The sequence below is a fragment of the Capricornis sumatraensis genome, chromosome 19, assembly GCF_032405125.1.
Source record: "Capricornis sumatraensis isolate serow.1 chromosome 19, serow.2, whole genome shotgun sequence".
In the NCBI taxonomy this organism is placed as follows: Eukaryota; Metazoa; Chordata; class Mammalia; order Artiodactyla; family Bovidae; genus Capricornis; species Capricornis sumatraensis.
This window is the reverse complement of record NC_091087.1, coordinates 24,630,561-24,646,467: the sequence shown is the minus strand read 5'-3', so window position 1 is coordinate 24,646,467 and position 15,907 is coordinate 24,630,561. Positions and strand designations below refer to the sequence as shown.

The window sequence follows — 15,907 nt, the reverse complement described above, 5'->3', positions numbered from 1 at the left end:
GGGGGTTTGGTTTTTACTTTATTTTGCTTTTTTCTGTTTTTCTGTTTTTTTGTTTTTGTTTTTTATAGGTTTCAGAGAAATTATGTTGAATCCAATAAGCCTTCCCGGACATTCCAAGCCTCTTAACCATGGCATCTATGTTGAGGATGTCAATGTCTATTTCAGCAAAGGACGTCATGGCTTTTAAAGACTCCTTTTAAGCCTCCCTGTTTTGATGTCTCCTTGGTAGGCTGGGCCCTCTGAGAGGTTGGAAGCTCTAGGCATTGTTGCGTTTGGAGCCGGGGATGCTAACTAAAAACCACACGAGCCAATGGTGCCCCCTGCATCCTTTATCGCCACCAAGACAGGTGTGTCCCCGCCCCCCCATCCACCACTGGCAGGGTTGCCCTTCCCCTCCAGTCATCACTGTGCTCCCTTTTATCCTGGCCTCCAAGGCAGCTCCTGCCATCATCTTTAGAGCCAACACAGAGAATTAAAAACCTGTGCACCAGGAACCATCTTTTAAACATACTAGCAGTCTCTTGCTTTCCAAAAACAACCCAACCACCACGAGAAAGCCTGATGAAGTCCAGCCATGCTCCGGCCTCACTTTCTCTGCTGGAAGCGTGGGGTCTCCCTGGCCACCCTCTTAGTGACCTCGTCGCCCTGCAGCCTCCCGTGGGGAAGAACATCTAAGGAGAGGTGGAGACGGCGCGGTGAGAGGAGGGGGAGCCAGGCCCACGTGTTGGCACCAGATTAGGTCTCAGAGGAAAGAATGGACACCAATCATTTTCTATATATATACATATATATATATGTATAGTTTTTTTTTTTTTTTGGTGGAGAAAACCATGTCTTTTTGGGGACACACTTTCCCCCTACTTCCTCTTCTCTCTGCAACGGCTCAGTGAGTGGTGTTAGAAAACCCCTTGGAGAAGGGGATTTCTCCAGGGCTTCTTCTTGGCCCCTAGACCTACAGTTCCCACGAGCTCTGGCTGCAGGAGGTCTTGCCTGAGAACCGGGCATCCTGCTAGGACCACAAGGGACCACAAGGGAACCAGGGACCAAGGCCCTTCCTGCTGGCCTGTGATTCCAGCATTGGCGCTCTTCCCCCACTTTTACTCGTTCTTGACTCTGAGAACTTTCAGCACCCAATGGAATCACCATTTCAAGGCCAAGATGAAATGAAGGGGAAGAGACGTAAAAATTGGCCTCCTCCAGGCCCTCTCACGGCACCAGTGGAAGTGTCATCCTGTCCTCTGGTCAACATATGTGTTTACTTTGCTTGCTTTGACTCATGCCTTACTCCATGGCCACCCTCTCCCAAAGAGGAGGGATTTGTTTCCCCCACTTTCACCTTGATCCACAGCGAGGGGGGAGGGTGGAGGGAATGCCTTTACCCCAGCTTCCATAGAAAAAGCATAGATGTAGGGCCTGGAAGTCCCTGGATTTGCTGCCATATTGGCTTAGTAGATTTCGGGGGCGTGGCTTACTTCCTCCCACCCCTGGTACTTCCACTGTGGGGGCTCAGCACAGGCTGCCCCCTTGAGGGTGGAGCACGGAAGAAGAAAGGGCCAACCATGGGGAGCTTGGAGGGCAAAACAGTGGTGGTTTTAACCCACTAAGTTTGGGAGTGAGGATGCACAGTGATAGATAGCAGATTCTCTGCCTTGGGAGAGTTCCTTGGGGGTTAGGATTCCCTCTTAGGGTTTTAGGTCCCGAGTCCTGTGGATGGGGGTTCTTCAGGTCAGGTTCCCAGCCTGGTTCTGGAGATGCCCTTTGTGGGTTTTAAAAACACAGAGCTTTCCAAATTCTTGCCCAGTGTCTGGGGTGGCTTCCCGGGCGCCTGAATGTCCAGAGTATCACATGGGGGTTCAAGTTGTCTCCAGGACCTTGAAGGACGTGCTTATTCAGCCCCTCCCAGCTCCCCACCACCCGGCTCCCCACCCCTTCACGTCTGGCCAGTCCCCGCTGTGTCCTGCCAACTCTGGGCCAGGGCCTCTTTCTGAGTGTGGCTTTAAGGAGTAAGCTTGAGGATGATGTTTTTTGATTACTGTAATTCATTACCTCATTTCCAGCCTCCCAGGCTCCATCCATCCCAGCATCTTTTATTCTGCCATTTCCCTCACCTTGTGCTAAGACCATGGGGCGTTCTGTTTCCACAGAGACTTATAGGAGTGTTCAGTGTATAGTTTCTTAATAAACACTTTATTTTCTAATGAAATGACTGAATCAGACCTCTTATTTGGCATTTTTTTGCAAAGAATATTAAAGACATTTCAGGCTACCCCCCCTTTTTTTTTTTTTTCATTCCTCCCTATTTTACTCTTTTAAAGAAATTTCTTAGCCAATTCCTGTTTGCAAAGGATTTTACAATCTGCTCCATTGGTTGGTTTCACTGAGACCTCTCCAGATACACTCTAAGCCCATACAGTGAAGTGTTTCCTCAATCTTACTGAGAAGGCGTTAGAGGCACAGAGAAGCTGATTGGTTCACCCAGAGTCACACAGCACACAAGGCAGAAGCAAAATTCAGACCAGACTCCACCAAACACAACTCAGGTGACTGAGACCCTCGCCTCCTTGGCGGCAGGGGACTCTTCTGTTGTCTGAGCAGCCAAGACCTTTGGAGATTCTTTCTTCACAACTGAGGCGTAAGGGGCTCTGGAGTGGGGTCAAGGGATCCTTCATCTTTGGGGCACCAGCAAGCCAGTGTGATTTTTCCTTTGGTTGGAGTGGTTTTATAGCTCCCTGATGAATCTTGGGGAAGAGACCTTGCCCAGAGAAAGATGGGGCTCTGGGTCTGTAGGTCAACCTGCCGATTACTCAGAGACACCCCCACCCGTCCCCATGCATAGCACGTACATACTCAGGTGGGCCGAGCTCTCATGGCAGGTCCCATGTGGGCTACCAGAGAAAGGAAGGAAGCGAGTCCTGGGGTTCTGTGAGACTGAAATGCTTAGATGAGCCGGATATGTCTGTCCGCCCTTGGTTCCTGAGCCCTGACACAGCTGTAAGTGTTGAAATGCCTTCTGAGGAGGAAGTGGAAACCCATTCCAATATTCTTGCCGGGAAAACCCCATGGACGGAAGAGAGGAGCCTGGCGTGCTAGCCCACGGTGGACACAAAAAAGTCAGACACGCCTTAGCAGCTAAATGATAACAACTCACAAAATGCAAGTCATTATTTCAGTGCATGGGTTTTAGTTGTGATGTATTGGATTTTCTAGAGTCAGGATTTGCTTAGCAGTTCCAAGGTAGAATTCAGGGATTGAAGATACATATACACACATATAACCAGTGTCTAGCACTTGAAAAAAAAAAAAAAAAGTCTGTATTTTTTTCAACTGTTAGACACTTGTCTAGGTCTTAGGGAAGCACAGACATCATCTAGTCCTAAAAAGCACATAATAAGCTTGAGGGATAGACCTAGAAAAGCTGATCATTAATAACCACATATCATAATACATGTCTTAATGACTGCATCAGTAAGTTTTTGTGAAATCAGACAAGAGGCACATAGAATTAATTTTATTTAAGAGGAACAACAGAAGAATCACAGACCATAATTAGGGTTTTAAGCTGGACTTTGAAAGAACAAGGATTTAATAGAATTTTTGAGGAAGTAAGGGTCTGGAAGATGCCCTGGAGAAAGGAACAGCTACCTGCTCCAGTATTCTTGCCTGGAGAATTCCATGGACAGAGAAGCCTGGCCGGCTACAGTCCGTGGGGTCTCGAAGAGTCGGACACGACTGAGCAACTGAGGATGAGTGCAGCTTACAATATCTTCCTTTTAGGAGGAGAGGACTTTGTACGTAGGAGGTTTGGAGCAACAAAGGAGGCTGGGGGCTGGGGAAGGGCTCCTGGCGGGGGGGGGGTTTGGATCCCTCCCTGGGTCTCAGTAGGCTTTGTTGGAGCTTCTTACTTAGGAAGTAAAGATGAGGCAGGCAAAGTGGGTGGACGAGCTCAAGGTGGAAGTCCAACAGGGATGGATCAGGCTAGGTCGGTGCTTTTCTGCTTATCCTTACTCTCTGACTCTCCTATTGGAGTCTAGTTCTGTTTGAGCCCCCGCCCCTCACCTCACCCCAAATGGAAGCTCCTTTTCTGTAGAGTGGCCTGAACAGGGGGTTTGCCCCAGCTTTGCATTCTCCTGTTCGCAAGGGCTCTAAGGTTGGACCAGGGATGCCCCAAGGGCTGAGACCACCTTTGGGCCCATCAGGCTGCATGGATTCCAGGGGCAATTTCATTATTCAGGGCTTCCTTGGTGACCCAGACGGTAAAGAACATGCCCGCAGTGCAGGAGACCCAGGTTTGATCTCTCAGTTGGGAAGATCCCCTGGAGGAGAAAATGGCAACCCACTCCAGTATTCTTGCCGGGAGAATCCCATGGACAGAGGAGCCTGGTGGGCTGCATTTCATGGGGGTCACAGAGTTGGACACGACTGAGCAGCTAACACTTTCACTTAGAGATATTTAAGCTTTGTTTTATCTGGCTGCATAGAGCCTGCCAATGCATGGGAGAAAAAATGAAGAGCAGAAACATGCCCTGGCAAGATGGGAAAGGAAACCACCCATCCACGGGAGGAAGGGCCCGCATCACCCATGTGGAGGGAGAGTGCAGCAGGAGGAAGAAGGAGAGATGAGGGTTTAGGGGTGTGGGGCGCAGGGAGTGAGAGAAGCCTTGCCCGGGGGCTTCTATTTTGCCTCTAAAGTGTAAGGCGAGGCCTTGGGGTGCAAGTGGAAACATCGAAGGGCGCCAAGAAGGCTTCAAGCAGCAGAAAAGACCATGGCAGATGTCAGGGAAGCGTGAGAAAGTTCCCAGGAGGCATGAGGACTGGCCGAAGCTGGAGAACCGTGTTGAGTGTGCAGGACTCTGTCTCCCATGCTTTCCTGCTGGGCCCTGAAGTCCCATGGCATCTACCCCAATGTTAGAGGGTCCGGAGCGGTCAGAGCTGGCACAGGGAGGCCTTCAGAACAGAACTCGGCCTGCTAAGAATGCTGGCTTGGACTGGCTTCATCCAGGGAGGCTCAGGGGGACCCGCAAGTCCTGCAGCTCTGTGACCTTCTGGGTTTGGAATCTCACCCACAGGATTTCACAGTGGCTTTTTTTGCACTTGAGCTTGCGTTTGGTCATGGGGGACTTTGTGGCAAAGGCTCATCCCAGAAGCCAGTGTGCCTGTTGTGTGCTCTCTGGATCTTCATCTTGGAGGAAAGGAGGAAAGGAAAGGCTCCTCTTCTGAACACTGTTTTCTGAAGCTCAAAGGGTGGAGAACTCACTCTCCTTGAGAAGGTGTAGGACAGTGGGGAGCTCGGCTGTAGGGCTTTTCCAGGGACATGTTCTGTCTTTCACTAGCATTGTGTGGTTAGATCCTGAAACTGGCTGCCAAGCTCCAAAGAAGGGCTTTCCTAGGGAACATAATAACAATCACGTCAAACTTATGAAGCACCTATTCAGAGCCAGGCCTGTTTGACCCATGGAAGCTGAAGCTCAAGAGTCAGTAATGACCAGGCAGCTGTGAATGGCAGAGCCAAGTCTGACATGGGGTCCCCTTGACCGCCCAGTGCTCTCAGCTGCACCACAGAGCAATCCATCTTCGGCTCCAGGAAAGCTGAAGTCCTGAGGGCTCCATAATCATAGGTTCCCCCCACCTCCTTGAAGGATGAAGTCCTTCAAGGGTCTTTAAGGCTAGATGCCATCCCTATCATCCTTCTGGAAACAGACAAGCACGGTGATTTTGAAAGACTCCCCAGAAAAAAGCATTCGCCCTGCTCTGTCTTCACCCATTCTAGTATTTGGTGACCCTGGTTGCCTGAAAGTGTGGTTGTTCTTAGATCTGAGTTGAATCATCTTGTTTCCAGTTGGTGAGATTTCCAAACAGACAAGGGTGGCATCTTTGATGTTGAGAAGGACTTGTCAGCCGAGACACACCTGGTCCTGAAGCTGCTAGCTGAGGCTGCCCAGGTCTGGGCAATGTGAGCAGCTTCAGACTGGAAGGTTGTGGAAGGAAGAGCCTTGCTTGACTTCTGCAACCCCACCTGAATATTCTCCACCCTTCCCCAAGGACCTTCTGACACGTGGATGCTCTGCTGTGACCTTGCCACTCAGGGAGACAACAGATGCCAGGCATCTTCAGTTTGGAAAGCAAGAAGCTGGGCTCTGCACTGGCCTGTCCCTCCTTTCTTACTTGGGAATTCCTTTCTTTAGCCAAGCTTCCAGCCACCGCATCCTCCTTGGCCCCAGCCGTAGGCATGACCTCAGCCTAGTACAGGGGCTGTGACACTTTCCTGGCTCCACTCAGCTCCTGCAAGGCCAGCCCTGGGCAGAGGCTCATGCATCTCCGATCCAACAGCAAGATGCCAGGGAGGGTTTGATCCTACAGAGACAGCAGGTCAATGCAAGGTGACTTCATTGCCTGTAGCTTCCTGGACTGCGCCAGATGCAGATTAAGCAGGGGGCCTTTGTTCCTTCAGTGTTTACTGACTTGGGGCTCCCCCGAGACTCACAGATGGCCACCAGAATGACTCTGAAAGGGAGAGCAAGATGAGAGAGTCTCAGTGAGGGACAGACTGAGATGAGTGAGGGTGGAGTGATGGCGGCTGCTCTGAGGTTCTAATGGTTCAGCATGCCAGAGGAGGTGGGAGTGTCAGGGGAACCTGGTTTGCATATGAATTGTCCAGCTGAAGCTCCACTCCCCTGCTCACCCAGCTCTGCCCCACCCCCACACCTTCTTGCCTGGAGAATCTCATGGACAGAGGATCCTGGTGAGCTACAGTCTGTGGGATCACAAAGAGTCCACAGGGCTGAAGTGACTTAGCACCGCACACACACACACACACACACATACATCATCCCATGCACTTCCCCTCAAGAAAACCTCAGCCAAAACCTGACCATATATCCCAAAGCTAAATAAGCCTCCTTCCACCCTCCTTGCACCTAAAGTAAGTTGAAGATCTCTTACTGGCAACAGATAAGTTTTCTTGTCTGCTTTTTTGGATGGTTTGGGCATTCCATCAGAATTCTGATCTGGGTAGGATTTTAATCCCAGTTTCTCCCACTCAGTGGGTAAAACTTCTACAAAGTGACCCCAGTTTGCCCTTGGGACTTAAACTTTGCTGCTCAGGGAGGAGACTTCTGCCTGGCTGATGAGCCTCAAGATCTCGCTGCCTTTTCCTATCTGTCCATCAGGACCCTCTCCCCTCCTGGGTGTGTTCCTGAGGGCACTAGCTCTTCCTTTCCCATCCCTCTTGCCTTCCGGTACAGGCAGATACATTGCTCAGATGTCCTGTGGTTCTGGGTGTTGGGCATGGTGAGAACTGGGGAGACATGGTGAGAATTGGGGAGGTATGGTGAGAACTGGAGGCATGGTGAGAACTGGGGAGGCATGGTGAGAATTGGGGAGACATTGCAGTTAGTCTTTGACTCAAGCAAGTTTGGTTTCCATGCAAGAAAGAAAGAAGAAAGGCAGGGGGATCTCTGAGAAGCCCGGGTCCTAGAAGGACACAGACAATGCTGTTCAGATTCTATGTCAAAGGCAAGGCCAGGCCTGTGTCAATCGAGTTTGGGAAGGAATTTGGAACTACTTGGGTGGAGGGGAAAGACAGAGTTACCAGATTCCAAGAGAAGAGCCAGAGCTGTAGAGAAGTCCTGACTGAGGGCTCTGGTGAGCCTTCAAGCCTGGGAAACAGGAGATGTGTGAGCTTCCTACTCACAGCAGCTCTGGGCTTCTCTGGATCACATGTCTTCCCATGATCCTTTGCAACAGAAGCCACTCCAAGTCTCCCTGAGGTCCATGAATCTGACTTTGATTTGTCTAAGAGAGGAGGGAGGGGCAGTGGCATAAGGCAGGAAGAATGGAGCTTGGGTCTCTGGGAGAGGAAGAGCAACTCTCCCTTCACCCTCTATCTAAGATGATGTCAAGCACTGTCTGAGATTTTGGACGGTGGATCAGAAGGCCCCGTTGGCTACGGAGAGAGTTTGAAGGCCCAGGGGTGAGGCTCCTTAAAGGTATGAGTCCCAAAGTTGTGTCCAACTTGTGGTTCCATCCAAGTTTGAGGAACAGAGGATCATGTCTGCTCAGAAAACCCCACTGACCCTGACTTGGGTGAGCAATGGTGGAGGCCTTGGTGGCTGACAGTGACACCAGCTGGTCTATGGAGCTCTCTCTTCTCCCCTCTGTTTCTGCCTCCCATGTGCTGTAACCATAGCAGCAAAATGAAGCCTGGTTCTGCCTTTGGGGACCTCACTGGAGCAACCGGCCTATTCCCTTTAAAAGACATGGCTTCCCTCTCTTGTCCATACATTCATTCCACAGCGGAAAGGGCAAGGACCCAACCCCTGTAAAGTGACTTCGCCACTGTCAAATATGGCCTGGTGATACTTCCTTTACAGAGCTCTGAAATGTCACTTACTTTTTTTACTCTGAAGCTCACACCAGCCTGGGTCTCTTTTGGTTCTCGTGATGTTTTAAAAATTGCAGCGCAATGTTCTTTACTTCCAAAGCTTGCAACAATGGCCTTTGGCCAAAGGTCATGTGATTCTGACTCCCGGAGAGACTGACTACTCCGGGGAAGAGAGGGTGTGGGGTCCCGGGTGCTCTGGGAGGAATGACGTCTGTCTGCAGTCCTGTGCCATGGTTCTTAGTGGCTGAACAGGCTCAGGGAAATAGTTACTGCACACAGCCAGATTCTCAAGGGTGTCGGGAGCAGGGAGACATGGGAAGCCCTTGAGTTTGAAGCTCAAAGGGTTTAGATTCCATAACACAGGAGACCCCTAGAACTACAAACATTGTCTTACTGCCAGGCCCATTTCAGCAATGACCAGACAAGCTGTCTCCAAGATCTGCTCTCCAGCTGTCAAAGTCCAGAAAGACAAGTCCTAAAGTCTTTGTCCCATGGACCAACCAATGTAGGTGCCTCTCCCAGGGCCCTCCTATGAGCAATCTCAAGGAGAAGGAAAATTTCAGAATGCAGGCTAGATGCTAAGTCCAACCTGTGTATTAAGTATACACCAACATGTCAGCATTCTCTTGCTGTTAATTCTGAGAGAAAATTCATGTGAGGGAGAACCTGAGAGGAAACCTCAAAGCAATTTTTTGTCATGAGCATTAAGCCTCTGAAAAGTCACACTGGCCAAGAGGGTACAGTCAGGCCCTCTGGTCACTCCCATCTGAGGACCGCAGCTCTGACCCCAGCATTTGGCTTCAGAGGGAGCCAGCTGCAGAGCTGGTCAGTGAGAACTTGACTTTGGGGGTTGTGGGAGAGGCGGGTTAGAGGAGGTACCACGAATAGAGAATATATTCTGAGACTGTCCTTCCTGCGAGAATTGGAATTCTGAGTCCATGTGTGAATGACTCACAGAATCGTTCAGTCTTTATGGCTGTCAACTCGACATTTCCTGGTATCATCACAGGCAATTGCTGCATAGTACCTTTGATACCAAATGGACAGTTGGGTCATTACAAAGATCAGAGTGACACCCCTGTGCATTTTCAGGATGATATCTTAGTAGTTTTAGTGGATCAACTGCTTGACCAAGTATTGCCCTACATGTATTGATCGGTTTTCTGGGAAAGCTTCAGGTTCTGCAATAGGGTTCTGTCTTCATTTGAATGCCCAACTTGTTATCACATAAATCATGTTGTAAGGATCGAATGGGCTTCCCTGGTGGCTCAGCGATTAAGAACTTGCCTGCAATTCAGGAGATACGGGTCCAATCTCTGGGTCAGGAAGATCCCCTGGAGAAGAAAGTGACAACCCACTCTAATATTCTTGCCTGGGAAATCCCATGGAGAGGAGCCTGGCGGGCTACAGTCCATGGGGTTGCAAAGAGTCAGACACGACTCAGGTACTGAACAACAACAACAAAAGATCATGTGCTCCCCTTTTCACTGGCCTTGGAAATGCTTCCCTGCAGCCTCATGAGATGCTAAGAGCCCATCAAATGACTTTGAATGTTGTATGGTATATAGCCAGCCTCTTAAATATTCACCATGTTAGGACAGAAAGGCTCTGAGAAGTCCTGCTTTGAATAACCTTTTTGACTCTACCCCTTTCTCAATCTAATTGAACATGAAACACTCTTCACTTAATACCTATGAACAGACTCAACGCACACACTCTAGGTCACACTGGGTCAGGGTGTAGGCAGCGGCTTTTTGAAGCAGAACAAAGCAGGATGTATTAATTAACCAGAGATTTCTCATATCCAGATGAACTGCCAAACCCCAACACCTCTGCCCAGCTTTAGGCTCCATCCCCGACTTCTGCCTTTGGCTTTGTAAGGAGGCAGACATTATTCTGGGGGCTGGTGGGTAGGTACTCTTGTGAAGTGCAGGAAACCTTCTCTGCGAGACTTCAAAAGAAAATGATAAATCACTTCACATAAGAGCTTAAGACTTCAGCCCTAAACCTGGTCACCCTCCCAGGCGGGTGGAGGCGATGTCATCTAGCGGTAGCAATAAAGAGCTGGCGTCAGTCTCAGCCCTACCACCAGCAAAATAACGTGGGTAAGTTATCTTTCCTTGTCCCAAGTTTGTCTCTGAGTTTGCCGTTCCTTGGGGTTCCCAGGTGGTGCAGTAGGAAAGAATCCGCCGGCCAATGCAGGCAACGTGGGTTCGATCCCTGGGTCGGGAAGATCCCCTGGAGGAGGAGATGGCAACCCACTCCAGTATTCTTGCCTGCGAAATACCATGGAGAGGAGAGCGAAGAACTGGACATGACTGAGCACCCACGTACATTTTCCTCAGAGAGGAGATCTCAGCCAGACAAGAATTCCAAATGCCACGATCCCAAGAATCTCTGTTGTCTCCTAGTGGGGGCATCTTCTGGTTCTGGGGTCCGTCTCTCTCTGCTGGGTGTCTGTTATGTCACTTGGGAAGGGTGACCCCTGCTCCCTCCTGGAGTGCTGGGGAAGGTGGTAAGAGGGGGCGGGTGGCTGCCTTTCTGGGTGAGGGTTGGCGGATTTTTCTGGAAGAGGAAAGAAACAGATGCTTGGAGGTTAATAGACCCTCTCTGTCACAGTTGGACAGGGCCAAGCGGGGGTTCTTGGCAAGATTTTCCAACTTTGATCTCAAGAAGGCAGCTCTGCCTAACAAATAGTCTGAAATGTCAAAGAAGAAATGTTAAAGCTTGAGGGGTCGTTCTCCTGGGAGCCGCCTGGGCTGCCTAGGGAAGCAGAGGCGGAGGGAGAGAGGGACACTCGAGAATCCTTCACATAAAGATTCTGACTTGGTTCTGTGATATTTAAGAAAGAAGAAAACTCTGAATTATTTATAGCACAGAAGATGGAAGCTGGAATGCAGAGAAGGGCTTCAGATAATAGTTCAGGATCCCTCTGCCCCAGCCTTGAAATAGTAAAACTTTTATTGTTGGTGACATGCTCTTGACCTCTCCTTATCTGTCATTATGATTACTATTATGGTTCTTTTCGTTAAGATAATGCATGGCTTTTGATTATGGGAGTTGGGGAGAGGCGATTTCTAGAAATGATTGTTGCAAAGGAGCAAGAGTTCTCTCTCCCTCTTAAAGGATCCACAGCAAGTCCTTTATCTCCTCTTTCCATCCCCATCGGCTTCCAGCTTGTGCCTCTTCAAACAGTGGGTGGGTAGCATCTTGGGTAACAGTTGGCCATATTGATCTGGGAAGGTAGATTTCACATGTCAGTTCTTCCATTTGAAATATGGAGCCAATCGTATGGCTCTTCTAGGTGTACTGGGACTATGGATGATACCACGTAATCAAATCACCTGGAAACTTGGTGAGGAGGCAAGAAAATAGCATCTACGTTATGTGAAGGGAGGGAAAGGAAGTAAAGAAATTTACAAAGGGAAACTCAGAGGTGATGAAAGGACTGGTGTTAAAGCTAGAGGGAATGAATGGGGTCTTTCATCTGTTTATTTTGGTCAGTGATGTTGTCTAGATCTTAACAAAAATACTTCTGGTTGATAACACATCCTGATTCTATAGCATGGGTAACTGAAAGCCACTGATGGTCTCAAAATTGCAGTGAAATTTAAAATTATAAGTGTCAGATGTTCTTCCTTCCCCTTTCACAAATAACACAAACATGCTCTCAGTCACCCTCCCTCTAATTATTTTTGTACACCCTTGGATCTCTCAAGAATGCCAACAAACAGAGCCAGTCTTTGGACAGGGACAGGTTGGGGGTGGTTGAAATGAGGCTAGTCCAGATGCAAATCAGATCATCAGTAAACTTCCAAACGAGCAATATTGTATTTAGGATGTATTGCTTTTATTGAAAATAGTCGTACTTTTGCTTTTTTTTTTTTTCTCAACTTGTTTTTTTCCACTTCGAAGGACCTAGAGAAAATTTTTCAGTTAAAATGTCACAGTGACACTCCTGTTATAAAACTCTGAAAGTGTACTTATTTTTATATTCAGTAACTTACTCTACCTCTCAGAAAGATCTTCCAAATATTTTTCCGACTCTTGATTTTCAGTGACGTAGAGGTGTGACTAACATTCTTGCTGCAGCACAGTGGTTCTCAAATCTCCTGGTCTTGGGGCGCCTTTACATTAAAAAATTACAAGGACCTCAAAGAGTTTTTGTTTATGTGGGATTTATACATCTGCATTTACTGTAATTGAAATTAAAACTGAGAAACATTGGAAAACACACACACACACACACACACAGAGGCATGCACACACGCATTATATTTAACCATCAGAGCAATATTTTCATCACATGTCAGGAAATCACTGGAAAAACTCCATGCATGCCTGTGAGAGAATGTGAGAGGACAAGAGGGAACAGACCATCTTAGTATTCCTAGGAAAATAGGTGTGACACGTGGACCTCCTGAGAGGGTCTCAGGGCCAACCAGGGGTATTTGGACCACATTTTTAGACCTGCCACTCTAGGGAAAACTGAAGAATGAGCAGATTCTGAAACCGAGTCTATGTTCCCTTGATACCAGTGAATGGAATCAGTCATGCACTTTGCTCCAAGTGCCGGGCTCCATCAGAACCTCATTTCTTCATGAAAACATCACCAACTGCCCCTTAAGTGCTGACCCAAACCTTACTGGACATGACCATGTTCAGTTGCTACAAATGTGGGAATCATACAAGAAGGACTTCATCTATTATAAAGAAAACTAGGAGGCTGGGTGTGTTTGCCCTGCAGAAGAAACATGGGCTTGATGCAACTGTAAACATTACTGGCTGATGGAAGAAACTCAGCATAAACAAGGTTTGCAAAATCCCATTGGTGAGGGCAGGGAGAACGAATGTCAGGGGGATGAAGAGCTTTTGCAATCAGTACCTTGCCGGTCAGAAGTCTCACCACGTGTATCACAGCCCTCTCTGTGCATTGCGTTTTGGTTTGTCTAAGGAACACGTGGGGCTTAGCAGTGTTCTACAAGGTCCCTTAGGAGAGTCTATTTAAGTTTAGAGTCCCTGGCCCCTCCTTCATTCTCCTAACCAGGGCAGCTTTGGTAGAGATGGACTGGACCATGAAATGGTCCTTACATCGTAAGGAGCCTCCTTGGGTCAGCTCTGTGCATCCATCAGGCAGAGGGAGCTGTCCCATCCTTGGGGTCCTGGGCTCATGACAGAGTTCATGCCTCCTATCGTTTTTACCTTTCTATCCCAGATTTATCATTTATACTCAGGAGATCAAGAACAGCTCTCAGCTTGTTCTGAGGAGTTCTTTGTTCCCAATATTTCACAGTCCTCACCAGGAAAATGAGGTCTTGCAAGAATGCCTCTGAGATCATGAGCAGATGTTGGTTCATTCACTCATCTCTCAGTTATTGCATACCTACTCTCTGCCATGAACTCTGCCACTAAGTGAAGCAGTTGTATTTCCTCCCCCCACAGCTTCAGGGTCTATTTATTGAGCTGGTTCTCACGGCGGGGGTGACTTGTCCCCCAGAAACTTTGGTTGTCACGACTAAGGGTAGATGTTACTGAGAGCCCCCACAGCAAAGAATTATCTGGCCTAAAAATGTCTGTAGTGCCAAGGTCAAGAAAATCCAATCTAGTGAGAATATGGACCGGTATCCCTTAATCTTGGACAAGAGGGTTTTCGTACATTTCAGGCTCTTCCTTCAGCTTCCAGGCTCCAAGGCCTGTGGCACCACAACCTCCATCTTATGCTCCTTCTATGTAAAGTCTCAGTTGCCTACTCCAGAACTCCTTACCCAAATGATCCTTAGTCCACTTCCACGACATGTGCAGACCTCTTTGTCTGTCTTTTCTCCTAAGGGTGGGCTGCACTACAGATGTGTGCCTGCTAAAGCCCAAGTGGGTCAAGGGCCTGCTGTCTGGGGGCACAGGGGAGTGTATGTGTGGAGTGGTTCAGGTTGGGTGTGCCTGGAGCCTCCTTTGCTGTGAGATTGAAAGGGGGAGCAAGCCAGGGTCTTGCTCTCTGACACTGCATGTCCCGTCTCACAATTCCAGGGAGTCCAAGGCATCTAAATTTGTGTCTGGTTCTTCAGGTCATTCTGAAAATATATTTAGAGGAAGATAAAGGTGTCCCTCATTTAACAGTGTGTTGGCTTTATTTGCGCTTCCATGGTGGCCCAGACGGTAAGACTCTGCCTGCAATGCAGGAGACCTGGGTTCGATGCCTGGGACAGGAAGATCCCCTGGAGAAGGGAATGGTAACCCTCTCCAGTATTCTTGCCTGGAAAACCCAACTGATAGAGGAGCTTGGTGAGCTACAGTCCAGGGGGTTGCCAAGAGTCAAACATGACTGAGCCACTAGCATTAACTTAGCTCAATTTATGACTTCCAACTTTTTGAACATGTGAGATGTGGGCTTCTAATTATCCTCTTGTCCCAAGTCCTGCAAATATAAGGGACTGGCCTTGTGCAGACAAGTGAGTAATTATGAAGCAATATGATGAAATTGTGCATGAGGTAAGCAGAGAGGAAGGACACTTAGTTCCTAAGTGTAGTTCTGGAAAATACTGAATCATGACATCTGTTTGCAGCTGTATAAATAGAAATGGCAGTTCAGGGAACCCACAATCAGGATGATCAGTTCACGCTTCCAGTGTTCCATTATTTGGAGAAATGTCTGTCCCTTTGAGTCTTAGGAAGCCTGATGCCCTTGCCACACAGATAAATACTATGGCCCTTTGGCCACCTCAGGCCATCAAGTCAGGTGTTCTTCCTACTGGACCATCTCCACGCTGCGGCAGAACTCATATAGTGTCATGCCCTTGTCAGGTTGCCATGGAGACTGATCTTGAGGTCTCCAAAATTGATTTGTATTTATTGGGGACCTGCAGTTTGCTGGATGCTGTGACCAGCATTAAACAGAGAGAGAGAGAAAGAGGGATGCCCTCCCTCTCCCCTATTTGTGGCCTACTGGGAAGATATCTTTCTGCAACAGAGAGGTTGGAGAAATTGAATGAAAAGGATTTTTTTTTCTTCCAATAACGTTGTGCTTTTTTTTTTCTGATTACAAAAGTAATTTATATTCATGGTAGACAATTTGTTGAAATACAGAAAAGCACACAAACACATAAATTATCCACCATCCCATCACCCAGAGACAACACTGTTAACATTTTAGCTTTCTGCCTTTCTAATCTTTTTTATGTTCTTATTTAATTATTTAACAGAATCAAATCATTCTACGGGCACATGCACACACACGCCCATTGCTTTGCTACTTCCTTCCTTATAAGATTGTTTCATGTGCTGTTTAATCTTTTGTGATATCAAAGATTTTTTTTAACAGATAACCTATTCACATGGTTAAAACACACACACAAACCCATACAACTTGTACATCAGTGTTCATAGCAGCATTTTTCAAAATAGCCCCAAATTAGAAACAACCCAGATGTGTATCAGCCGATGATAAATGAAATATGAGATAAACAAATGATGGAATAGTACTCAATAATAGAAAGGGATGAAGTGCTGGTGGTATGTGTTACATGAATGAAC

At 48.0% G+C, this 15,907-nt stretch overlaps 1 protein-coding gene across 7 annotated transcripts in view; it reads left to right on the top strand.

Moving 5' to 3' along the window:
• NTRK3 (neurotrophic receptor tyrosine kinase 3) overlaps nucleotides 1–15,907 on the top strand; it is a 414,880-nt gene that overhangs the window by 310,549 nt on the left and 88,424 nt on the right. For 3 of the 7 annotated variants that reach the window (XM_068990815.1, XM_068990816.1, XM_068990814.1), the window contains one exon: nucleotides 69–187. The exons of the other annotated variants lie outside the window; for them this stretch is intronic. In XM_068990815.1, coding sequence (XP_068846916.1) covers nucleotides 69–187 — 119 coding nt within the window. Of the gene's footprint in view, nucleotides 1–68; nucleotides 188–15,907 lie in introns of those variants that run through there. 7 annotated transcript variants of the gene reach the window in all.